We start from the raw sequence: 25,174 nt of genomic DNA on the forward strand, positions 1-25,174 counted from the left end.
TTCGGAGGGGCGCCGTTACAAAGGGAACAGCGAACTGGATTTCCAAAACGCACTTCGCGCTTCGGAGATTTCTGCACAGGAGGAACTCGCAAGGCGCCGCGAAAACAAGGCCACTGCCCAGCCGGATCTGAACCGCGAAGCTGTAATTCCGGACATGCTTGAGCCTCGCGACGCCAAAGCCATAGTTTTTAAAGATACGAACAACATCGTCCATCCATTCCAAGCTATGGATGTGTTTGGCTTCTTGCCGCCGCCGAACGATTTCACCCCTGAAGAGCACGAGAAGTTCACGGATGCTTTCATGGCTTATCCTAAGAAGTGGGGCAAGATCGCGGAGGCACTACCTGGACGCGATTTCAAGCAGTGCATTGTTCATTACTATCTGACGAAAGAGGAAATCAAGTACAAGGCCAAGTTGAACAAGCGTTGGAGTCGACGTGGTCGTGCGCGACGGTCTGCTAGGCCCAAGTCCAATGCCCTCATGGCTGACCTGGGTGTTGTTAAACCTGATTATGATGGCGAGGAAGAGCCCACGCCTGTCACCGACACCGGCCGCCCCCGTCGTGCTGCCGCCCCAACCTTTGGTGATACCTCTGCGGACACGGAACAAAATGCCAACGGCCGTCGGGGCAATGCCGCAAAGGATGGCGAACAGCCTGAAAAGCCTGCAGGACGACGAGGACCGCGCGCAGGGACCGGTACTCGAGGAGGCCGCAGGGGCAAAGCAGCTCAACAACAGCAACAGCAATTACAACAGCAGCAACAAGCAGCCTCATTGACTCCACAACAAGAACAACCCGACCTGCTAGCAGCGGCGGCAGCCTCGGTACCACCACCTCCAGCAACCGCGATTCCGACTATTCCGAATCCTGAAGTACCGGAGATGGGCATGGAACCAGTTGGCGGTCCAGCGATCGTCAGGTTCCGTGATCAACTCGAGGAGGAGCGGGTCGATATTCCCCCGCGGTCAAAGTCAGGCAGGGGACGCCCCCGAGAACCGATGTATGCTTTGGAGCCTACAGAGTTGGATAACGCGGGGTTGCCATCTGCTCCTGGTGCTGTTCGGCCGGATATGAACTACAACTCCCCGCAAACGACCAGCTACTGGTCAGTTCCTGAACAGCGCGACTTCCCCGTGCTTCTAGCACACTTTGGCCGGGACTTTGAGGGCATATCCAACTTCATGAAGACGAAGTCTACGCAGATGGTAAGTTAGAAGCCTTCAGTTTCAAAAGCTCCTGTCTCAACGATTATTGTAGGTCAAAAACTATTTCCAACGGCAACTCGATTCTGGCAAGAAGGACTTTGAGGACATCGTTAACGATGCGGAGTCTAAGAGAGCCCGCGGCGAGCCTCCCACGGCCCTACCGCTTCCGAATTTCACGTCCAAACGGCGTTATGAGGCAACACCCTCGGCCGTCAGTATGTCTAGGCCGCTAGCGCCACATACTGAGGCTACTCCTGAGTTTGAAGAAAGTCGTCTTCCTCCGGGAGCAAGGCACGCTGCACTGTCCTCACAGCCTGCGTCACTACATTCCCGTCCATTCCATGAGCGGGAACTCAGTGTTCCTCATTATCCCCCACTGGCGCAAGCTAGCGGTGCACCAGTGGCACCTCACTCGCCCGCCATGACATTGGGCGAGGAACCAACCAGGGCGATCCACGCTCAGCCTGGGTTGCCACCTCGCATGCAGGGACCGCGATTGGGATACTTCCCCGACGATAGGCGTGACGTACCAGCGACCGTACTCTCTCATGCGACACCTCGTCCTCAAGATCATCCGCTCTCTTCGCGACAGCTGGGTGTATCTGCCCCTGAGATAACGAGGATGGACCCGCTTCCTAGTCAAGGGTTCCGAGGCGTGGAGATGCATGGGTCTCCCTTACCGCCTAGTCAGACCGCGAACGCACCACCACATCAGCCCTATTTACAATCGATAGCTCAACCCCACGCTCAGCCCCCGTCGCTTATGTCGCACGGTTCGCATTCTCGTCAGTCTAGTTTGACGAAACCACCAGGCTCCCCAGTGCAGGTACTAGGAAGGCCCGAATCAGAAGTGTCTCATATTCGACGCGACTCGATGGGTCAACGGTCGTTCTACCCGATGTCTGCGCCCCACGTCGGGGTTTCTCAAGGAGCTCCTATTTTGTCGCCGTCGAGAGAGCTTCCTCGCGCCACGTTGACGCCGGTCGAACCAGAACCCCCTCGTCAAGTTCCTGCGAAGCGGTCAAACATTATGAGTATCTTGAACGACGAACCTGAGGAGCCCCAGCCCCGGAAACGGTTTGCTAGTGACCAGTCGTCTTCTATTCCTCCGGGCGGTGGCAGTTCTCCCTCGCGACCAGTATACACTGGTAGCTCGTCGTTACCGCAGTCGGTCTCGCGACAGGAAGAACCCATCCTTTCAGCTTCCCAGCCAAGAGGCCCAGCATACCCTCCGCAGCACCCATACCAGCCACCTTCGCGCCCGTATTCCGAGTACTCTTCGTACAGTTCGGTGCCTGGACCGTCAGGGCCTGCTGGGGCCAATGATTGGCTAGGAAGATTTGACCCTCGAAACCAGCAGCAGTCGCAGCCATCTTCAGCTCCTCCACCGCCCAGTAGCCGCCCATCCACGACCCTGGCTCCACAGCCGCCATACTCGCCCTTTGCCTCTTCCCAGACTCCTTCTGCCCAGATGCTACCCAATCTCAATGCGCCATCCCCCGCACCTACTCCACCACCGGTACCGGCTTCAGGGCGTCCTTCATATTCCACCTCTGTCTACGCGCCTTCGCCGGCGTCACAGTCACAGGGTCCTGGAGGATCACGCGATGTTCCTCCACAAGGTTCCATGTACCGGTCGGCGATTAGCTCTCCAACGCCGCGGAACAGCCACATACCGTACCCTTCCCGTCCCGGCCTCTCTTCTACGCCATCATACGGCTCAAGCGCGCAGACAATACCCGTGTCAAGTCATATGCCAGGAACACCCCAACAACACCCCAATGCGCCTCTGGGTTACTCGCAAATGCAGCCTTTGGTCGCTCACCAGCCTCAGCCGCATCGTCCGCATTTAGGACTGGGCGGAAGCCCCTATGGTCGCAGCACTCCCCCTCCCCAACCGCAGGCATCGAGAATGGCTCCTCTTCCAGGCGCTGCATCCCAACACATGGGCCGCTCCTACACGCCTCCAACAGTGTTGCAGCCGACTCCAGGTGGGATGGCGTACGCACCAAGTGGGCCTGGAGGTCCTCACCCACTTCAGGCACGGGCTGCCGGTCATGGCCCGCTCCACGAGCCGATGCCTACCGTTACTGGACCACACGGTGGTTCGGTTCATCATCGGGTTTATAGTCAAGGCTCTAACTCGTATCCCGGGCCGTTACCGTCCCAGCATCCGAGTCGGTAAAGTGGAAGAGCTGGCGAAGCTCGGGGCTTGAAGGTGAGGACTGAAGACTGAAGAGTGGCCAACTGCTCGGCGAAACGAAACGTACAGCGTACGATGTATTATAAGACGTTTCATTCGTTCTCCCCACCTACCTTTCTCTATACTCACCACTTTCATTACGGACCATGCTTTGGGTGAACCATGTTTTTCATAGCTATGAGTTAATGTACAGTAGATGACTCAATGTAGACGATCTGTCAATATTCAATAGGCATTGTTCTTCCGTTTAAACGTGTTTGCATGCAAATACTTCTGGGCTAATGTCATAGGACTAACAACAGAATAAAGTAAGCACATGCCTCAAACAGGATATTGTTACGGTCTCGACGGAATATCGTGAGTTATGACGCACGACAAAAGGGCCCAAGAACGCCGAGGAGCGCCCAGGGCGTCTTACGATCCTTGTTGGATTCGGAGTCTCGGCTTGCTGTCTTGGGTAAGCTTATGGTGCTAAGCGTTGAGTGAGAGTGGTCACGGCGGAAGGGTCTCTTAATTATAATTGTATAGAACTCAATAGTAGAAGTGTAACTATGAGAGAAACCGTTTGAACCCAAAACCAACCACAACAACAAAGATAGGTAAACAACAAGAATCTCCAGAATGAGAACAGTAAGGGCGAGCATGAGCATGTTGTGCAGTGTAACAGTGCGCATTACTCGCGCTGACTAACCTCCTGTACTGAGTGACATCACACCCTCCTCCGAGCATCCGCCGCTGGCAGGAAACAAGAACCGACCATGGGATTGCCCGTCTCTATCTCGCCCTCTTGCATCATGCTGGGTCCGCTTTTGAGTCTCTCAACGAACAATATCCCTCCATACACGACAGATACGCAGGTCGCAGACACTCCTTCTTTGTCCCTCATGCTCTACCCCATATCCCATACGCTGTAAGCGAGCAAAGGAAGTGATCCACACACACCAGGCCCATGGCATATCACCTTGGCTCCAGCTCGTTATGATGTCGTGGATAGACTGGGGTCGACCGCTCAACGCGTGGCGGAGCTTATCGCGCCCTTGGCCATTCAATCACGCTCCCCAGAGAATCCGCGATCTGACTCTGTTGTGAGCTATGACCGGTGGATTGCGAGGGACGAGTGAATCAAATTCGTCGCTGCTGGCAGCCGTGGGTGCTAGGCTCTAGCGAGACGACCCGGACTGACTAGGAATTCTTGCAGAGTACTGTTGGAGCTCAATGAATTGCTCTTCATCCTGGTACTGGATATGACGTCGGTTGCTCTCCCGCATTTGGGACGATCTTGTGGGATGACCCCGGACGCTGTGAACGCTGGGTATAAGTGTGGGTTTACATCCCCTCGACTCTGGGAATATGACATCTCACTTGTGACTGACGTTCCAATTTTTCTATCCTAGACCGCTGCCCTTGCCTTTTGCGGTCGGAACGTGTTTTCTTCGAGTCCTTTGACTTATACTTTTCTATATATTTCTCCCTCCTTACTTTATATCGGCGTCGCTCCGCACCTCACGTGGTCACTATAGACCCGCCTCCACTATGGCGGTTGAAGAGGATCCCCAGAATCCACTCCACCAGGGCTTGGGCGTGGAGAAGAAGGACCAACAGTATAATGACTATGGGCATCGAGCGTCCATGCAGCCGGGCGACAGCCACGCTGAACACGCATCACAGTCATCGCACAGCGACCCCGACGAGCGCGGCAAAGTTAGGCCGGACGGGAAACGAGAACTGACGGAAGATGATGCATACGACTGCCTTGGGTTTTGCTTCCCTTGGTACAAGCGATGGACTATCCTTTCAGTTATCTTCATCGTGCAGTCGTCCATGAACTTCAACAGCAGTACCTACTCGAATGCCGTCTCCGGTCTAGTGGAAGAGTTTAGTATCAGTGAGCAAGCGGCTCGAGTCGGTCAAATGATCTTCTTGGTTGCCTACGCGTTCGGCTGTGAACTTTGGGCACCATGGAGTGAGGAGTTCGGCCGATGGCCCATCATGCAGCTCAGTCTGACCTTCATGAACATCTGGCAATTACCTTGTGCTCTGGCCCCGAACTTTGGGACTATGGTCGTTGGTCGCTTCCTGGGTGGTATCAGCTTGGCCGGAGGCTCGGTCACTCTAGGAATGACGGCTGACATGTGGGAAGCTGATGACCAAGGTTTCGCTGTCGCATTTGTTGTGTTGTCTTCAGTTGGAGGTACCACGATCGGTCCCTTCTTCGGTGGTATGATGGAGCAGTGGCTACACTGGCGCTGGAACTTCTGGATCCAGCTCATCTTCGGCGGTGTCACTCAGATCCTGCACTTCTTTTTCGTCCAGGAAACGCGTTCAACTATCCTTCTTGACCGCGAGGCCAAACGCCGTCGCAAATCTGGAGAAGATCCCAACGTCTACGGCCCTAACGAATTGAAAGTACCAAGACTTGACCTCAAGGATGTCTGGCACATCTGGCGCCGACCCTTCGAGATGTTCCTGCGCGAGCCCATTGTGCTGTTCCTCTCCCTGCTCTCCGGTTTCTCCGATGCTTTGATCTTCACTTGCATCGAGTCCTTCGCCCTCGTCTTCGAACAGTGGGGCTTCAACCCCTTGGAAATTGGTATGTGCTTCGGTACCATTCTAATCGGATACGGCCTGGCCTACGCGATTTTCCTCCCCGACATCTGGCGCCAGCACCAGGTACGAGTGAAGCACGGCACAGCTGCCCGCTTACCAGAGCGCCGCCTCTTGCTCCTTCTTTTCATTGCGCCTCTCGAAACAATCGGCCTCTTTGGCTTTGCCTGGACGACCATGGGCCCAGAAACAAATCACTGGATTGTGCCCCTTGTCTTTGTTCTTCTAATCGCCATCGCCAACTACGGTATTTACATGTCTACCATAGACTACATGGTCGCTGCATACGGACCGTACTCTGCCTCTGCAACAGGAGGCAACGGCTTCGCTCGTGACTTCCTTGCAGGGTTGTCGGCTATGTATGCGACGCCGATGTACGAGAATATCGGCGGGAGATTACATCTGCAGTGGGCTAGTACTATTCTTGGTGTACTCGCTATCTTTGTGACGATCCCGATCTATATCTTCTACTGGAAGGGCCCGCAGATTCGTGAGAAGAGTAAGTTCGCTCAGACTCTTGCGGCTGATCGGGTGAGGCATGAGGGACGGAGAGCTAGTCATTTGAGTGCGAGCGAGAAGCCTTATGGAGTCTGAGATATGACAAATGTGCTTTTTGGATATGGTTAAGGGTCTTATGGGGCTATGAATTATGATTACTTTTCATTTTGCTGTATTATATTCCCATGTGGTAAATGTATAAATGTATAACATTTCTTTGAACATATTGAAGCTTTCTGTGTAATGACTGGGGCTCAAAAACTCAACTGCTCTTTCAGTAAACAAGTTTACTCTCTCATTGCCATATTAGGTAGCAAGGCAATTCAGAGTGGCCCTGTGCACAAAATAAGACTGACAGTCATGCGCCGCTGACACTCGCGATCGAAGCGATATAAACGAGCGACGCGTCAAATGCGCATACCCAACCGGGTTGCACGGAAATATATCAGGCACCTACCTTTAAACCTCATCGACCTCATGAACCTCGAATATTCAATATGCAAGTCATGCCGATGAACCATCTCGCCATCCAGTCACCAACACCCAAATCAAATCAAAGCTCTTCCAAATTCATCCAATAGCCACCTCCATACTCACTACTCAGTAATCTAAAGTGGACCCCTCAAGCATCCGGACCATCGCCGCTCTTCCCGCAGTGGGTCAGGAACATGGAGAGCCGTGCTTAGCCGTTGAGGTGCGGAATGAGTCCCGAATTCCCGCTGTGTACTTTGTACCTGGCACTTGGGTTGTTCTGCTGGTAGTTTGAGGGAGGTGAGAGTGTGCAAAGCGTGTGCGGGGTTGGCGGATTTGGCTCGAGGTCGGAAATTTACCGTGCTTCCAGTGTAAGGTCAGAGTTAGACTCCCTGGGTGGGTAATGGGAGGGGGCGGATATAAAGCCTTACCTCCATACCTTCTCCTCCTTCCTTCTGCGACTGTCACAAGTTGACGATTGGTAATCTGATTTGAGGCCTATTTTGTTCCTTCATTCTTTCGCCAATATGGCTATACAAACTGTTATAGTCGCTGCAATCGCAGTGGTCTACTTCGTCATCCGCTACTTTAACCGCACCGACGTCCCCAAGATCAAGGGCCTTCCTGAGGTTCCCGGTGTGCCTATCTTCGGTAACCTCATTCAACTGGGTGAGCAGCATGCAACGGTAGCGCAGAAATGGGCAAAGACGTTTGGGCCTGTTTTCCAGGTTCGGATGGGCAATAGGGTACGTTTACTTTCCTTCTCTTTATCACATCTAGAAAGTGCTCTTTGGGTATGAAGTGCTGATTAATTTGTTCGTACCCAGCGCGTCGTCTTCGCAAACACCTTCGACTCCGTCCGCCAGCTCTGGATTAAGGATCAGTCCGCGCTTATCTCCCGCCCGACATTCCACACCTTCCACAGCGTCGTCTCGAGTTCGCAGGGTTTCACGGTTGGCACATCACCATGGGATGAATCGTGCAAGCGCCGCCGTAAGGCCGCTGCCACAGCGCTCAACCGCCCTGCGACACAATCCTACATGCCCATTATCGATTTAGAATCAATGTCCAGTATTCGGGAGCTCTTCAAGGATAGTGCAGACGGCGAGGTCGACATCAACCCCACCGCATACTTCCAACGGTTCGCGCTGAACACGAGTCTGACGCTCAACTACGGTATTCGCATCGAGGGAAATGTCGACGATAAATTGCTCAAGGAGATTGTGGATGTTGAGCGTGGTGTTTCGAACTTCCGCAGCACGAGTAACCAGTGGCAGGATTATATTCCACTCTTGAGAATCATCCCGAAGATGAACAAAGAGGCTGATGAGTTCCGCGTTCGTCGTGACAAGTACCTCACGTACCTGCTGGATGTACTCAAGGATCGCATTGCGAAGGGTACGGATAAGCCCTGTATTACTGGAAACATTCTGAAGGACCCCGAGGCGAAGCTTAACGAAGGTGAGTCCCCTTGATTCTCACTTCTTGCCTCCAATACGCTGACAGATTCCAGCTGAGATTAAGTCGATCTGTCTAACAATGGTCTCCGCCGGTCTTGACACCGTCCCCGGAAACCTGATCATGGGAATCGCCTACCTCGCTTCTGAAGACGGTCAAAGGATCCAGCAACGCGCCTACGATGAAATCATGAAGGTCTACCCCGACGGCGACGCCTGGGAGAAATGCCTTATCGAAGAGAAAGTTCCCTACGTCACGGCAATCGTCAAGGAAACACTTCGCTTCTGGACGGTCATTCCCATCTGTCTGCCCCGAGAAAGCACAAAGGACATCAACTGGAACGGCTCAATTATCCCCAAGGGAACAACTTTCTTTATGGTACTTTCCCTTCCTTCTCACCCCCCTAGTCTCAGCCCATGCTAACGTCTGACTGTCTAGAACGCCTACGCAGCAGACTACGACGAAACCCACTTCAGCAACCCCTACGCCTTCGAACCAACCCGCTACCTCGAAGCCTCAACAGACGGCTCCGGAACCCCCCACTACGGCTACGGCGCCGGCTCCCGCATGTGCGCGGGCTCTCACCTCGCCAACCGCGAACTCTTCACAGCCTACGTGCGTCTCATCATGGCATTCACAATGCACCCAGCCCGTAGAGAAGCCGACCGCCCGATCCTCGACGCGATCCAATGTAATGCTATCCCCACGGCGTTGACGACAGAACCAAAGCCGTTCAAGGTGGGATTTAGACCGAGGGATCCGGAAACACTCAAGAAGTGGATTGTTGAGAGTGAAGAGCGGACGAAGGATTTGAACTAGTTTCGAGTCTTCTTTTGTGTTGGTTTCTCATTCTCCTTTTTTGGTGAGATTTATGAACATATAGCATGGATTATGGTAGCCTGAAAATGATTGTGATTTTCATTTTTTCTTTGTATAAAGTACGATATGCGGTGCGCTATGTGGAGGGTACCTTTTTTAGCATGGCGGCTAGTGTAGAGTAGAGGGGGTCTTAGGAGTACTAGAACTAAGCTAGGGGGAAGGATTCTTCAACAATCTTTTAAAAACTCCTCAATCTTAAATAAGCCACGAACTCTTCAGACCCTGAAAATGAACCAAGATCACGTAGACCTCCAGATTAAATCTGAATACTAACCCAGCCACATCTCTTAGCTTCCCAACACCCAATTCCCGGGGTCGAAGAAGATCGACGGCGCAGCGGAACCAATTCCATTCCCCGCATTTCCCCAGTTTGGGCGGTCCACTTGGCCCCCTTCCCCTCGTGACCGGCGGCCATTAGCATCCACTGCTTTTGCAATTCGTTCCTGTTTCCATCTCACCGGCACGGACACTCGGCATCTTGCATCATTGGGTTGGCACTACTTATTGCCCCTGATCTCCTCTCCTCCGTTTCCTTGAGTTTTGAGCTACGCGATTGATTGATTCACGATGCACACTTCAATGCCTTCACATGCGAGTATGTGGGAGGGGAATTCTGAGGAGAGTGTTACGCTCGACTTGAATGGGGAGAGGGAAAGAGAAGCTGAGGCTGAGGCTGAGGCGGTCCCGAGGAAGAGACGGAGAAAGTACATTGCTAAGGCTTGGTGAGTGCATTTCTCCCATTGTGGCGATATCTTGCTAACGACTCAGCAACGAGTGCAAGCGGCGAAAGATCAAATGCAACGGGGAGCGGCCTTGCGGAAGATGCGGTAGGCAACGGATATCGTGCATTTACGACAACGCTCCTGACGCAGGGGGCGCTGAAACTATGTGAGTGTCGTGGCCAGAACTTCTGCTTTGGTGCGGTAACTCGGCTAACCGGATAGTGGGGTTGAGCGACTCTACGAGCAGATGAGCGCGATGCAGGCGCAGATTAGCGCCTTGACGGCGTCCGTCCAGGCCCTCGCGCAGACTAACATGTCTGGTGCGGTGGTCGGGCGCGTCGAAGGCAACCCACGGCCGCGACGGATTTCCATGGCGGCAAAGGAATTGACCTTTCAAGGTCCCACGACCTCAGCATTCAGCTTTGATCTCGCCAAATCGAGTCTACGGGAACGGGGAATTGAAGTCGAGCGCAACTTGCACGACGACGAGATGACGCGGGAGCCTTCACCCCTGCCTACTCCGCTGTCCCCACCGAGTGGATCCTGTCAATTAGGAGACCCGTTATGGAGTATCAGTAAGACGGAGGCATTGCGGCTGTGTCGCGTGTACGAGGAAGAAATGGGGGCGATGTATCCGGTTGTTGAGCTTGACGAGCTGCTCCACAATGTTGAGGTGCTGTATGGACCGACCGAAGCGGGAATTTGGCCACGAGCTCCAGGTCTCGCCTCGGATGGTGGACTGGATAGTGACGATGTCAACATCTTGCGACTGGTGTTTGCTTGTGCTTTGACCGCTGAGGCGAGTGGAAGCAGTGACCTGGCGATGAGTTTGTTTGATACAGTGAGAGATGCCGCAGATCACTATGTCTGGGCTGATCCGGAGATAAAGAGCATTACCCTCCTAGCACTTGTGGTATGTAGCATCCTAGTGGCGCCAACGGGGCTAACCGGTGTAGGCAATATTGTACTTTCAGATCGACGAGGAGACTCTAGCTTGGCGGACAATCGGAATAGTTGAGCGCATGTGCTTGGAGAAAGGGCTGCATCGGAGAGAAACCCTCAAACACCCGACTATTGTGAAAGCTGGAAAGAATCGTGTGCTCAAGCTATTCTGGTCTGTGCGCGTCCTGGACTTGAGATGGAGTTTCGGCACAGGCATGCCATTTGGCGTGGATGATTCTGATATCGATCCCTGGCTTCCAGAACCGGAAGAAGATACTTCGTACTTGCGGGTCATGGTCCGGTATAGCAGGATTGCAGCTAAAGTGTGGAGGTTCATATCAGCCTTCAACAATACCAACGAGATCAAGAAGGACGAAATCAATTACCTCGACTGGCAAGTTCTGCAGTGGGTTGCTGCGCTCCCAGACACCCTCCGTTTGCGAAACGCAGCAGGCTATGCAGAAGGCGAGACGCGGAGTCTCCGACGACTGCGCTCTTTGGTATACCTTCGGGCAAACCAGCTGCGAATGCTCATTCATCGCCCCGTCCTCCACTCACCAGGGCACGTGATGCGTTTCCCATCGGAGACGCAGACAGTCGTCGACATGGCCAAGAACACCATCCGGTTCATTACGCAACTGCATGCCTCATCGGACATATATCAACTCCAGCAAGTCGTCTTCAATTGGTTCCTGGTATCAGCCCTGATGGCTCTCTTCCTAGCTGTCGCCCAGTCCCCAAGTCAATACAGCGCCGCCTGTCGAGAGGAGTTTTATATGGCGCTTGAACTGGTAAAGGGTGTCTCGACGCGATCGTACATATCTCGACGGCTCTGGAAATCGATCAAGGGTCTTCGTCGGCTTGGGCCGCAGTTGATGCACCGTAACGGGGATGGGGAGGTCGCCCTCCCTGAGGGTACGGTCGAGCAAACAGTGACATCTAGCGTCCAGAGCCAGACACCGGACGGTGCGCAGATGACGCAAGAACTGAAGGAGTGGTTTGACGCCGTGGGTAACTTGGAGGACCAGATCATGGGAGTGCCGTCGCTGGACACATTTCACGAAGGATATATGTTCGACTACAACACTGAGCTTTCAAGCATGATGAAAGACTGCTTTTGATCAACAGAGACCTCAACAATCACGAGCTACGAGCTACGTTACGAGCTACGCTACGCAGGAAGTACTCCAGCATGCCTGCCGCCAGAATCCCTCTATACAGGAAGGAACCAAACGATGCCACTTCTCAATTAATTGCACATCTTCACATGTCAATTCTACCTGTTTCGAAAGCTTCGCATCCAACTTCCGGTGACTCACTCGGACGCTACATCATGTTCCTATCCTATAGGCTCTCACTGGACGATACCTCCTATGCCCGAATATAAGGCCGAAGCGCGACACCGAGCAGTACATGACGGCATCTTCTCCCGCGCCCTCGCTCCTTCCCTCCATCTCTCCTACATATCTCTACCAGCTGTTTCATCTCCCCCCATCTCGCGTCGTTTCATCTCTTCCATCTCCATTCTGTGTCACCATCTTTAGTCTACTTAACTTTCGTGCATCTTGGCGGTTTCTACTTCTCATTTGGTCTTGCATATCACTCGTATTGTGAATTTGGTATCTTCTATCTTCATTTTCCGTCTTTCGTCGCATTCTTGCCACCTTTTTGCAGGTCGGCGTTAATCTTGTTTAGCTACGCGGTAGTTACGGCGCGTCATTTTGGAACAGGTTGGCTTCTGCTCGAATCTGTCTTGTATCTGGCTTCACTTTACTGACATCTGTCCTCAATTACCTAATTATTTCGTTCATCTGCTTGCCTTTCCTTCGTATCTTCGTGGCATCTCGTCGATTTACGCGGCTAACATTGTCTCATCTACGCGTCATCGTTCCGAGATACCAATCATACGCTTGACATTTACTCAAATATACATAGCTACCTGCCATATAATACCATCTACTGCCACTTAGTTGGCATTTCGTTGACATCTGACTTCCCGGCCACAACCTCTGCGTCCTACCAACAGATTTACCTCGTAGCCCCACCCGTCGTTCGCCTAGTTCATATCTTGCTATCTATGACATCTAACCTTGAGCTATCCTGACCTTTTGTTTGCTTTCGCATACTTGACATCTTGACATACTTGACATACTGCTACTTACTGCCATGTCCACTATCTCTTCTACCATCTAGCACTGCCATGCACTGCGATATGCTGACACATTTCTGGAGGGCGGGGAGAGCGAGGGGGCGGCGAGGGTGGGAATGTGGACTGACATCTATTCCAGCTACAACATATACTGCTATCACGACCATGTCAATCATCTCTTCTACCATCTGTGCGATCTACTGTCATCTAACACTGCCATATACTGCGATATGCTGACACATGAAAGTTGTGGCGAGGGCGGGGCAAGGGCTAGAGCGAGGGTGGGAATGTGGATTGCCATCTATTCAGTATATGATACATATTGCCATCACGACCATGTCAAGCATCTCGTCTACCATCTGTGAGATTTACCACTACCATCTATCACTGCCATATATTGCGATATGCTGATACTAAACTGGGGTGAGGTTGGGAGCAAGGGCGAAAACGTAGGGGACTGCCATCTATTCAATCTACGATACATACCTACTTACTGTCATCTCAACCATGTCCATGGTATCATCTCTTCTACTATATGTGCGATCTAATACCATCCAGCACTGCCATATAGTGCGATATGCTGCTTCTTAGTTGCGCCGAGGCTGAGAATGTGGAGGACTGCCATCTACCCAATATGCGATATACTCTCATCGCGACCATATTTATTATCTCTTCTACCATCTGTGAAATTTAACACCATACAGCACTGCCATATCGCGCCATATCCTGCTTCTTAGTTGTGACCGGGTGAGACGTGGAGGACAGTCATCTACTCAAGATTCGACACATACTGCTATCACAGCCGTGTTCAGCATTTCTTCCATCATCTGTGAGATTTACTGCCATTTATCACTGCCATATATCGTAATATGCTGCCTCTTAGTTGTGACCAGGGTGAAACATAGAGGACTGCCATCTACTCAAGATTTGACATATACTACTATATCAACTATGTCAAGCATATCTTCTACCATCTGTGAGATCTACTGTCAAATATTACTACCATATATCGCAATATCTGCCACATAGTGTGCCCATGGTGGGAACGGGGGGAACAGTGTCCCCGTCGCTCCCAACCTGGGCCCAAGAAATGATCAAGACTTCCAAGACACCAATATACACCTTTTGAATAACCCAACTAACCCAGGAGGGGACTAACAATATCTAGATTGGTCCACCGTGGACTATATCGGCGACCTCCGGTTGGCTGCGACTGAGCAATCTCAGCACTGAATGACGGGGTGGTACAGCGGGGCAGACAGGTAAGCTCCAAGGTCCCCGAGGTCCGCCTGCCCCGCATCCATCAACACTCCAACTCTCCTACCGACTTCATCTTCTCTCACTCGCACAGGAGCTCACTTTTTTCTACTTCTCCATATCAATTGAACGATTACCGAGAACATGGCCCCTCTCAAAGCCGGTGAATCTTTCCCCAGCGACGTTGCGTTCCAGTACATCCCTTGGTCTGAGGACAAGGGCGAAGTCACCTCTTGCGGAATCCCGATCAAGTACGATGCTTCCAAGGAGTGGGCGGATAAGAAGGTCGTTTTGTTTTCGGTTCCTGGTGAGCTTCCTGTTTCTCTATTTCCAGTGATAGTCTCTGATGCAATGCTAACTGGTTTATTTCTACTCAGGCGCATTCACCCCCACCTGCTCCGTCAACCACCTCCCGGGCTACATCTCGAACCTCCAACAACTAAAATCTAAGGGCACTGATGTCGTCGCGGTCGTCGCGTCAAACGATCCTTTTGTCATGAGTGCTTGGGGGAAGGCAAACAATGTTACTGGCGATGATATTGTACGTCTGCATTTTCTTCCCCAATGTCCCCCACAACAATCTCCATATGATGCTAACGGTGTGGATGCGTAGCTTTTCCTCTCCGACCCCGACGCCAAATTCTCCAAGAGCATTGGATGGGCAAATGCTGGACGGACCGGTCGGTACGCGATTATCATTGATCATGGCAAGGTCACGTATGCCGATATTGAGACGAAGAAGGGGGCTGTTGAGGTTTGTCTTCCCACTTACCTACTCTGGGATTATGAAGGGTGGTGCTAATTATCCAATAGGTTTCTGGTGCGGATGCGGTGCTGGCTCACCTTTGAAGAATTGAGTTGATGGTGGTTTATGGCTGATGGTTATGGATCATGTATTTAGATTGAATGATGATTTATGGGTGCTCTGGCTCGCGCCTTGCTTTTAGCGGCCAGGAGGAAGGATGTGAAAACGACACTCAGACAGACAACGACAAACGTCTGAGTTCGAATCTGATGTCTGATGACGGATTGATATTCTCTCAACTCCATAAAATCAATTTATTAGACTCACCCTAAGACCTTACCAGGTAGAAAAAAAAAGAACCAGAGATTACAGACCATAGCCAAGGCCAAGCAAACTGTGAGAAGGACACCGAATGAGCCTCGGTCGTCGGTTGTAGGAAAGGAGGTCCAATGTATGGTCACTGGAATATATCTACCACGTTATAAGTAAATATGTATATATATATATATATATGCCACGCTAGAGGCGAAGGATAAGAAGAAGGACTGCCAAGTAAAACATCACTAATTAATTTGGCTAGCAAAGACTAACAAAGCTAATAGATATGAAAGGCCATTACATTGTTCCAGAATTTCGCGAGGCTAAACAACCAAGACAGCAACCATGCTCACCAAAACCGCTAGCAGTCCACTATTCAATCCAGCCTCCAAATCCGTTGCACCCCCCTCACCAGGCTCATCACCCTGCTGCTTCTCGTATGGATCCTGGTACTGGTTTACGTCTTCGCGACTAAAGTTCACAAGCGAGTACTCGCCCTCCAGGACTGCGTCGTCGCCGCTCCAATGCCAGATCGGTGCGCAGACTGATACCCCCGAGTCATCGTCGATACCCTCGTCGCAGTCTGCGACGGTACCGTTGAAGCAGAACTTGTATGCTGTGAAGTTGATATAGGCTGCTTGGTCTGGTTCGAGGAGCATAGTTGAGTCGACGGAGCCAATGACGCTGTCGTTGAGCCAGGGGGCTGTGGCTGTGAGCGTGATCTTGTCGATCGCGTCGATGACGAGGTCTAGGAGTGCTGTTGTGTTGAGGCTGGTTATGTTTGTTGTTGCGGAGTACTGCTCGTCTCCTAAGGCGGTTAGGAGGCATGTTTCGGTGGTCTGGCCTGCATCGCAGATTTTGCCTTCTGAGACGCGCTTGGGGGCGTAGGTGTCTAGGCTAGGTATCTTCATGTTCCAGTTGAAGGTTGAGCAGTTTGTTGTCAATTGCTGGGCTGTTGAGAGGGAGAGGAGGGAGAGGAGGGCGAGGGCGGTTGCAGTTGACTGGCCGAGCATTGTGGTGGTTGCTCTCCTGTAGTAATCAAGTAGGTTGTTTCGGGAGTATTTAAGGTAGTAAATAAGTCCTTTCTGTTTGGAAATCTTGTTAGGCAGTTTGTTGAGTCTGGGGTGGACATCTTACCTTACTATATACTCGCCCATCCACCGGCACCTGACATCCCCAGACGGCCCCATCTTGCGCTGCAACCTGCAGATCATCCGGGCAGTGTTCATGATTCCTTGTCACTACTGTTGTTCATAACCAAAGAAGCGACCCCGGCCCTGTGCCTCAGTCTTTTTTCTGGGGCCAAAGAAGGTTAAGAACGATGTTCATTCGTTGTTACGTGCCCTGCCAAGAGACGTTGTGTCTTGGTCCGGGGTACGACGTCATGGGGCCGAACCAGTTCGCAAGCGAGGTGTCCTAGAGTGCAGTCTTGATACATGATCAAACACACTATAAGTGGGTGGTATTTACGGTAGTATACCATCCGTGATAGCCTGTTACCTTAGAGACTAGATCAGAACCAAGATATACCTACCTACCTATGAGGTTTAGTTGCCAGGCATTGTACATAAGTTGAGTCGGTCAGCAGTGGATAAAGTGAGCCATGATTTCAAAAGAACGAAGTTCACTGGCATTGCCTGACCTTGACTCTTTCTCGGCTTGCGGCCCCTTGCCTGACAGCCAACTTTGAACTCATTGTTGTTTCCTTGAGTTGTATGACGCATTGCGAGAGGGAATCTCACGTGCTTGCGAGGTACTCGTCACGAGTCGGCTTCATTGTAGAAAAACCACAGTTCGTCATGCTTTGAAGGACATTTGTCACTCACTCAGACTGACGAGGACCAGATAGCGATACCCTCCAGGAAAGTGCGACCTACATCGTTCCTTCCTCCTACGACGATGCAATGCGAGATGAGGCCCTTACTTGTCCATGTCTATTTATAATTTTTCACATATGTACTTCAGGCTACGAGATCTGCGGTTCCATGGAACGGTGATCAGCACGTTGAGGAGGTAAGTAAGGACCTTGCCAGCACACTCTTTCCTTGCAGAATCCATTGCTGATGGTCATCTCGCTGTTCATAGATGTTATTGATCGTCTCTGCAAAGCTCTCCAGTGCTCTATCAAGCACTCTAAACAGCGACTCCAACTTTCCACTGGTTTATTCGCCTCCCGGTGGAAATCAGGATTCTCAGGCTAGCTACTTCTGTTCCCCGATTCCACAGAGGGTATCTTGGTTCGTGTCTGCGCTGTCAGCAATAAGCACTACAGTTCAAATCCGGACTTAGCCCGCACTATACCCGCTTCTTGTCTGTTTCTGGCATTTGTCTATACAGAGTCTCAACCTTGCTCTTCGATTGACTGGCTAATTTGAAGGCAATTCACACAATGCTGACACTTTCAATGACTCACGGTGTTGGACACGTTCCAGCTTCAAGAGATTCAAACAGGGCGATTATTGCCGAGAGTAGGGAATAGATATGGGCGTCGATCCTGCTGTTGAATCAATCACCAAGCCTTAAAGCAGCAAAGCCAAGCAAACAACATGGCTACCAGAGTCCTCATCGTTCTCACGTCCGTGGATAAGGATCCCAAAGCTGGCAGCGAGATCGGGTGGTTTCTAGTAAGTGCCCTAACGCGCATTACGGGTTGATCCTAACGAAACAGCCCGAATTCGCCCATTCGTGGGATGTCTTGCAGTCCAAGGTCGAATTTGTCGTCGCGTCACCCAAAGGTGGTCTTGCACCGTTGTCGGCTCAGTCGGTCGAGATGTACAAGGACGACCCTTCTACCCTTCTTCGGCAAGTTTCGTCAAGGAACAGTCGGCGCTGTGGGAGAACACACTGAAGTTGTCAGACGTTCTATCCCGCGTGGATAATTCTGATGCGCTCTTCTACCCCGGAGGTCATGGACGTAAGTACACTGAATCTGGTCCGTCCCTCGTCGCTAAAAGTTTCAGCAATGTTCGACCTATACTCCGATCCCGAGTCGATTTCGCTTATTGAAACATTTGCGCTCGCGAAGAAACCAATTGCAAGTGTTTGTCATGGTCCAGCAATCCTCCTCAGGCCCATCCTTCCTTCTGGCGAGCCACTTATCGCCTCGGCTACTGTCACGGGCTTCTCCAACCTGGAGGAAGATGCTCTTGGCACGACGGCGAAGATGCCATTTCTGCTAGAAGACGAGATGCACAGACTCTCGGGAAAATATGTCAAGGCCGAGGAGACGTTTGGCGAGAAGGTTGTGGTGTCTGAGGTCAAGGGACTGGGCGGGGTGTTGATAACCGGACAGAACCCGGCGAGCGCAAAAAGGCGTTGGAGAGGCATTGGCAGAAGCCTTGGGGTTGTGATGCTTCGGAGGTCCCCTATCTCATGGGTGAAGGGTAGCATATAATTCGATAGCTTGACTCGAGGGTAATATATTGCACTGGGCCACTTCATTTAGTCGCAACAATAGAAGAAGATGATAAGCTATTGAAGCCCCAGAGAATCCCACTGCCAAGCAGGAACCTCCATTAAACCCCGCCCTGTGCCTGCGTAGAAAGAGCAATCGAAGATAAACGTGGTGATAGAAGAAGAGTTAGTGTCCATACCAAGACACCGCGATGTAACCACCTTTCTGCAGCCTGTGATGATCGCCACTGCTCCAGCGAATCAACGCGTCTCCTGCACCGCGTGTGCGACAACACCATTGAGATAGCACATGATAGGACCGGCCTTGCACAAATTGCGGCGTTCTCCGACAGCCTTACTGCCTCCAGCAATTGTTCCTGCTCCTATGGACCCTCAGGGTCTCACATTCACTGTCAACCTGTGTCTCGGTCGCAAGTCGCAATGCATATAAAGCGCCTTCCTCGCGCCCTCTCCAGTTGATTCCAGCAGTCGCCGCAGCCAGCCTCAAACCACTTTAGCAACCCAGCAGCAAGTCGAGCGCCAACACTCGCAACAGTCAAAATGACCCGCTCCATGATCTCCATCCTCCTCGCGGTCTCTGCCTCCCTCGTGACAGCAACACCACCAGGCATCCCCTCCACCTCCACAGCAGAGACCCAGCTCGCTGCGCTCACCGTCGCAGCCGCCGGCGCAAGCTCAGACTATGATCGTGACTTGTTCCCGCATTGGATAAGTCAGGGGAAGTACGTACTCACGCCTTATTCAAACAGCCTACCTCATTTCTGCACCTAGGGAAGGTTATATGCTGATTGTGATGTTTGTTTAGTTCCTGCAACACCCGCGACCGCGTCCTCATCCGCGACGGTACAGACGTAACAACCGGCTCAGGGTGCAGTATTACCGGTTCTTGGCTGAGTCCCTACGACGGCGAGACGTGGACTGCGACGTCTGATGTGGATATCGATCATGTTGTGCCGTTGAGTAATGCGTGGAACGTGCGTGCCAAACATACCCAGCTCTCCCCATGAAACCTGCAGCTTGAGGTAAGCGCAATTGTTAACGAATGGCTCAATGACAGTCCGGCGCATCCGAATGGACTACCGACGAGCGCGAAGCATTCGCCAACGACCTGGACATCCCGCAGCTGCTTGCCGTAACAGATAATGTCAACTCGCAGAAGAGTGATTCGGGGCCTGAGGAGTGGTTGCCGCCACTTAGTGAGTCTTGCCTGGCTATCCTATTATACCCAAATTACCTATGAGGACTGTTGAATAGTTGGGCTAATGTTTGTTTTTGTGCCGCAGCATCCTACCACTGCACATACGGCAAGATGTGGACGACTGTCAAGTATACCTACGGGTTGACGGTTACGTCTGCGGAGAAGGCCGCGTTGGAGGATTTGTTGGCGACTTGCTAGATTTTGTTGGGGGGCTGGTTCAGATGACTGGATTCAGGCTGGATACTGGATATATTGCTGGTTGATTGATGGTAGGCTGGTGTCGAATTTGTAGGAAAACGGCGGCTCTGCCAAAGAGCATACATGACGAATAAAAACTATTTATTATTGTGGTGGCTCTGGGAGTCCTACTTGGTCAGCGTATGGGAATGTGCTTTCTCGAGGGTTGGTATACTAACAAAATCAAAGTTTCTCGTATATGTTCGCTTCTTTTACGGTACTATAAATTATGAATCGTCGATGGGCTGATAAAACCTATTTCAATTTCTAAACCTATCTATATAAAGAGCTAACAGCAGGAAGATCGCTGTGCAGGCTATCAGATGAGGCGCCTCCGACGAGTTCTGTTGTCCAATGCCTTTCTCTGACCAAAGCGTCTCAACGGGTCTACCCTACCTTTCGGCTTACACTCGCAGTCGACCTTTACCGCGTTTATCTGATATAATCGCAATGAAAATTTCCCCTGCTGCCAACTAGTGCCGCTAAGAAAATCGTTAGCAAACATCCAAAACTACGCGATCAAGTGAGAGAAAAGACGCACTCCTGAATGGATACGGTAAATCTTGAGATCTGACTTTTGTCAAGGGTGTTGGTGGCTGGTTGCGCCGCTGTCCCATCTTGCGGTGCTTGTCCATCTTCTCGCTCTTGCCCATCTTGCGATGCTGTTCGAGTCTGCGATGATTCCCCAGTCTGCGATGCTAGCTCTTTTGAATCGTCCGGAGTAATCCTTGGTACCAGGCTGTTGAAGCGGACGACTCTCGCTTTGGGCTGAGGCGCAATCCTTGGACGAAAAAAGCCTTCCCATTCGATGCCAGGTACATGATCCCTCACCCCAATTCTGTATACCTTCGTCCTGTTTGAGGTAGCAATGATTTCGAGCCCGTCATAGTCGGTCAAGTCCCAGGTCAAGGGCTCAGCTGTTCGTATGTATGATTCGCCCTCCCATTGGTTGGATGGGTCCTCCAGCCTGCCATAGAATCTGGATGCGTTTTTCATGGTGCCATGGGCAAGGTTGCTATCGGTCGTGGAATCATTGTTTTTGGCCACCCCGGCTCTCCAGTCTCCTGTCCAGTTGCTGTAGGATTGTTAGTGTATCTATAATGCAAAGTAATGTAGGGCTGGCCTACAGTCCCCCTTCTCCGCCTGAGAAGAGGACTAGTCTTTGCTTAACGTGCTTGGCGCATTGCATGATGTGACGGATTGTGATATATAACGTAGAGTCAATTCTCAAGAATAAGAGTAATTCATAGGAGTGAAGTGTGCTAAGTGTTGATGGTTTTGGGAAGATGAGAATGATAGGAGAATTGTTGACAAGGGGCGAGGTTACAGCTTCGCTCTTGCCTTTTCTTTCTCTTTCTCATCCCGCACCACCAGCCTTTTCTCTGCGCCCTTGGTCTTCTCCCGGTCGCGCAGAACCCGTCGAAGGATCTTTCCACTGGCGCTCTTGGGCACTTCGTTCATGAACTCTACCTCAATAATCCACTTATGCCGCACCTTCTTTGCCTTGACGTACTCCATCAGCTCGCGTCCGACCTCCAGTACACCCTGATCTGTCTCTAACCGGCCCCTATCAGGTGCCTTGAGCATGACATATGCCTTTGGCTTCTCTCCAGCATAGTCATCCGGTATTGAAGTCACCCCGACGTCCTCAACGGCAGGGTGCCCGAGTAGCAGGTCTTCAATCTCCGCCGGCGATACTGCAATGCCCTTGACCTTGATCATCTCTTTGATTCTATCCGTGATGACAATAAATCCCTCGCGGTCCATATACCCCACATCGCCAGTATGCAGCCAACCCTCCTCGTCGAACGTCTCCTTTGTGGCTTTTTCGTTCCCTAGGTAGCCCATCACAATTTGCGGCCCGCGCGCTAGGATCTCACCTTCCTCTTCGTATCCGACTTCTTTTCCGGTTTCAACGTGGGTTACCTTTACTTCGGTGTTTGCGACTATCATACCGCCGCGTTGGGCATATTCAAACGATTGTTTCTCTGGCGGGTGGGCCGTGATACAACTGCAAGACTCGGTCATACCGTAACCTTGCTTGAATCCTGTCCACGGATATCGGTCTTGGAGCTTCTGCAGGATTTCACCGGATATAGGGGCTGCGCCTGAGGAGAAACGCTTGACATGGGAGAGGTCATATTTCGATACAATAGGGTCTTGCAGTAGACGGATGATAATTGGTGGAACAGAGAGGATCTCGGAGATCTGGTACTCAACAATTGTTTCCAACATCGATTCCATGGTGAATGATGGAAGCATATACACCGAGCTGTTGCGGATCACCGGGAGATGCATTTGGTGGACAAGGCCGGTAACTATACGAGTCAGCTTCGAAGTCCCAAGGAGTAATTGGCTTACTGTGAAAGAGAGGTAAGACGGCGAGGGATTTCTTTGTGTCCTCTTGAATAAGTTGAATGATTTGCATGCATTGCGCAATTACGTTATGGTGAGCGATCATTACCTATGCCGTCAGCCGTGTCCCGAATGCATTTCAGGCTTACTCACAGCCTTAGGAAGTCCGGTCGTTCCACTGCTGAAGCTCAAGAATCCACATATCTCCCTGTTCGTTTTCCCTTTCGGCAGCTTGAACGGTACGGCCTGACCTCCAGGTCCGTAACTCTTGCCTATTTGTACGAGTTGCTGCACCGATGTATACTCGCCCTTGGCGCCCTCGAGAAGAAAGATACGCTCCGGTGGAATGCCCGCATTTCTTGCGGCCGGTATAGCGACATCCATCGAAGATGGAATTGTCATCAAGAACTTTGCGTTGGCAGTTTTAAGTGCGTACGTCATCTCTTCAACATTATAAGCCGGGGATGCACCGGATACCACACCACCTGTCACAATCAGCATCGTCTCCGTCAGTGGCTCGAGGCGAGATACCAGCACGGACAGTTGCAAGCATAGCAACTGGATACCAAATTGTATTCGGACTGAACAATGCCACCGTATCACCAGGGTTCAATCCATAGTTGACGGCCAGCGATGTCGACACGTACATCGTGAGCTCCTTGAGTGCATCGTACCGGATTTCCTCCTTCGTGATGGCATTGACAAAGGAACCCAGCTCTTCGGGCTTGTTTGTCCGCAAGGGCGAATACCCCGAATCGAAAAGCCAATCCCAGATTGGAATATTGGTTGGAACTGTAGGTATTAGCTCGGCATTCGTCAACAAGCCAATGGAACGTACTGTCAATACGCGGTCTGTGGGAGGTGAAAATCATTGTTTCTGTCAATGTGCTACATCTGTTCCACCAGCCCTAATCTCTGGAAGAGCCATATTTAAACCCAGGCTTAGAAAATGCGGGGATGTGGAGGCGGGGATCGCTCATTGCCCGAGGTTTGCCCACCCCGCATTCTGACGTCGGTTATCTCTTCCGCTGTCTTTATGAACGGTGCCTGGGTATAGCCGACTGGTATACAGAATCGACATGCTTAGTTCTATCTTTCTATTATAGAGATAGATGTTCGATATCAAGGCTCGATCTTTGGATCTACTTAACATTTCAAACATTCAGTCCGTCCGTGAGTTAGGCTTGACCACGATGGTTACTCCTGACCTTTGATATTTGAGGAGGGAGAAGCTATCTATCTAGACTAGGCATCCTCGTAATCTAAATGGGGCCTCGATTTAGATACCTAGTTAAAGGCATCTATATTGACCCAAAGTATCGACAACAACCACGGACAGGATCCCGAATCGCAAAAGCCATGTAAGAGCATGATCATAGCTAGTTCGCTTGCGCTATCAGAATAGCCAGATATTACGATATAAAGCGCTGCTTGGGTTTCTTCAGCGAAATGAAGTGTGGAGTACTCTGTACGGAAGTATACGTGAGAAAGGACTTCGGGTAGATAGCGCACGCTCAATTAAGCTGACTTTAGGTTTTCTACTAGTGTTATGTACAATTAGGGATTCAGAGTATCCCGCAGTATTCAGCACAATATAGTATAACGGGGGCTCCTCAATATGATTTTCCTGATATTGGGCGAGGCGCGAAGCAGATCTCGCGCGGCCTAAAGTTCTGATTCCCAGATCAATGAACCACTTACCGAACAATTCTGAAAGGTCCAAGGGCATTGAAAAAAGTAGGCATCTAAAAAAAAATCCCCATTAGCAATGCCATAATCTCAAATTCTCCCAACAAAACGAAAGAACTCACCTGAGGAGCACTAGGCAAATAAGTATCCAAGCGCAGATACCAAACAGTATCATCGTTCACCTCAGGCAGGTCACTCGGAATCTGGAAGTTGACGCTGGTAGCATCGGCGGGAATGCCATTTTGCACCTTGAGCTGCTCGTCTGCGTTGACGAAGCCCATGTCGCGAACGGGGTTGTTGTACAGCCAGAGGCTGAAGTTGCCGTTCTCGTATTGGTCGTAGTAGTCGTTGTCGCAGCGACCGCTGTTGCGGTTGAAGGAGATCGTCAATGGAGTGGAGGTGGTGAGGGTGCTGTTCTCTGGAGAGTATAGATGTTAGTGGGTTTGTTTTCACGGCGGGTGTTGTAGGTGCTGGGAGAGGGGAGGACGAACCGGTTGGGCCAGAGTAGGCGTTGATGCAGGGGTAGTCGCGCTTGCCCCAGGCTGTGTAAAAGAGGGTGTTAGCTAGATCTATATATTTTAACCGTTGAGGAGAGGATCACGTACGAGACCACTTATCGAAAGCGGCAGAGGCGCTGGTGGCGAGGAGCGCGGAGGTAACGGCAGCGGTGAACTTCATCTTGTCGGCTGGGAGGTTTTCGGTGTTAGAATAAAAGAGTAGGAATTGATCTCAGAGCTTGGTGATGTCGAAACAAATCGATCAGGGGCCTCAGCTCAACTATTTATACCCCAGAGTCTTCATGTCCAGGATCGCAGTCGGCTTCGGCCG

General features: G+C 51.4%; 9 protein-coding genes across 9 annotated transcripts; 6 read left to right on the forward strand and 3 right to left on the reverse strand.

Moving 5' to 3' along the window:
• The first annotated feature begins 4,620 nt into the window (after positions 1-4,620).
• Positions 4,621-6,638, forward strand: BDV14DRAFT_133701 (putative MFS multidrug transporter). Its single transcript, XM_073766189.1, has one exon. It carries the CDS (start codon positions 4,944-4,946, stop codon positions 6,606-6,608), a length of 1,665 nt encoding a protein of 554 aa, XP_073623990.1. The 5' UTR covers positions 4,621-4,943; the 3' UTR covers positions 6,609-6,638.
• Positions 6,639-7,448: 810 nt separating this feature from the next.
• On the forward strand, positions 7,449-9,450 carry BDV14DRAFT_133709 (cytochrome P450). The gene is made up of 4 exons (XM_073766190.1): positions 7,449-7,729; positions 7,811-8,444; positions 8,497-8,819; positions 8,880-9,450. The coding sequence occupies exons 1-4, from the start codon at positions 7,511-7,513 to the stop codon at positions 9,258-9,260; spliced, it is 1,557 nt and encodes a 518-aa protein (XP_073623991.1). The 5' UTR covers positions 7,449-7,510; the 3' UTR covers positions 9,261-9,450.
• A 467-nt stretch (positions 9,451-9,917) lies between these two features.
• On the forward strand, positions 9,918-12,105 carry BDV14DRAFT_211412 (putative C6 transcription factor; the record flags this gene model as incomplete). The annotated part of the gene is made up of 4 exons (XM_073776088.1): positions 9,918-10,042; positions 10,089-10,208; positions 10,265-10,955; positions 10,999-12,105. 4 exons carry the CDS (start codon positions 9,918-9,920, stop codon positions 12,103-12,105), a joined length of 2,043 nt encoding a protein of 680 aa, XP_073623992.1.
• A 2,314-nt stretch (positions 12,106-14,419) lies between these two features.
• BDV14DRAFT_181311 (peroxiredoxin family protein) lies at positions 14,420-15,464 on the forward strand. Its single transcript, XM_073770047.1, has 4 exons — positions 14,420-14,697; positions 14,768-14,931; positions 15,004-15,144; positions 15,204-15,464. Exons 1-4 carry the CDS (start codon positions 14,535-14,537, stop codon positions 15,237-15,239), a joined length of 504 nt encoding a protein of 167 aa, XP_073623993.1. The 5' UTR covers positions 14,420-14,534; the 3' UTR covers positions 15,240-15,464.
• Positions 15,465-15,776: 312 nt separating this feature from the next.
• BDV14DRAFT_204181 (uncharacterized protein) lies at positions 15,777-16,466 on the reverse strand (the record flags this gene model as incomplete). The annotated part of the gene is made up of 1 exon (XM_073774472.1): positions 15,777-16,466. The coding sequence occupies one exon, from the start codon at positions 16,464-16,466 to the stop codon at positions 15,777-15,779; it is 690 nt and encodes a 229-aa protein (XP_073623994.1).
• Positions 16,467-17,671: 1,205 nt separating this feature from the next.
• BDV14DRAFT_181314 (class I glutamine amidotransferase-like protein) lies at positions 17,672-18,985 on the forward strand. The gene has a single exon (XM_073770048.1). The coding sequence runs from the start codon at positions 18,338-18,340 to the stop codon at positions 18,845-18,847; it is 510 nt and encodes a 169-aa protein (XP_073623995.1). The 5' UTR covers positions 17,672-18,337; the 3' UTR covers positions 18,848-18,985.
• A 229-nt stretch (positions 18,986-19,214) lies between these two features.
• Positions 19,215-20,628, forward strand: BDV14DRAFT_181315 (HNH endonuclease family protein). Its single transcript, XM_073770049.1, has 4 exons — positions 19,215-19,589; positions 19,673-19,841; positions 19,925-20,063; positions 20,151-20,628. The coding sequence occupies exons 1-4, from the start codon at positions 19,408-19,410 to the stop codon at positions 20,261-20,263; spliced, it is 603 nt and encodes a 200-aa protein (XP_073623996.1). The 5' UTR covers positions 19,215-19,407; the 3' UTR covers positions 20,264-20,628.
• Positions 20,629-21,577: 949 nt separating this feature from the next.
• On the reverse strand, positions 21,578-23,529 carry BDV14DRAFT_211417 (acyl--CoA ligase; the record flags this gene model as incomplete). Its single annotated transcript, XM_073776089.1, has 5 exons — positions 21,578-22,620; positions 22,664-22,766; positions 22,811-23,142; positions 23,189-23,449; positions 23,496-23,529. The coding sequence occupies 5 exons, from the start codon at positions 23,527-23,529 to the stop codon at positions 21,626-21,628; spliced, it is 1,725 nt and encodes a 574-aa protein (XP_073623997.1). The 3' UTR covers positions 21,578-21,625.
• Positions 23,530-24,354: 825 nt separating this feature from the next.
• On the reverse strand, positions 24,355-25,024 carry BDV14DRAFT_204185 (uncharacterized protein; the record flags this gene model as incomplete). Its single annotated transcript, XM_073774473.1, has 4 exons — positions 24,355-24,402; positions 24,469-24,764; positions 24,838-24,888; positions 24,952-25,024. The coding sequence occupies 4 exons, from the start codon at positions 25,022-25,024 to the stop codon at positions 24,355-24,357; spliced, it is 468 nt and encodes a 155-aa protein (XP_073623998.1).
• Positions 25,025-25,174: the final 150 nt, after the last annotated feature.

Source organism: Aspergillus stella-maris, assembly GCF_047715825.1.
Source record: "Aspergillus stella-maris strain CBS 113639 unplaced genomic scaffold BDV14scaffold_70, whole genome shotgun sequence".
Lineage (NCBI taxonomy): Eukaryota > Fungi > Ascomycota > Eurotiomycetes > Eurotiales > Aspergillaceae > Aspergillus > Aspergillus stella-maris.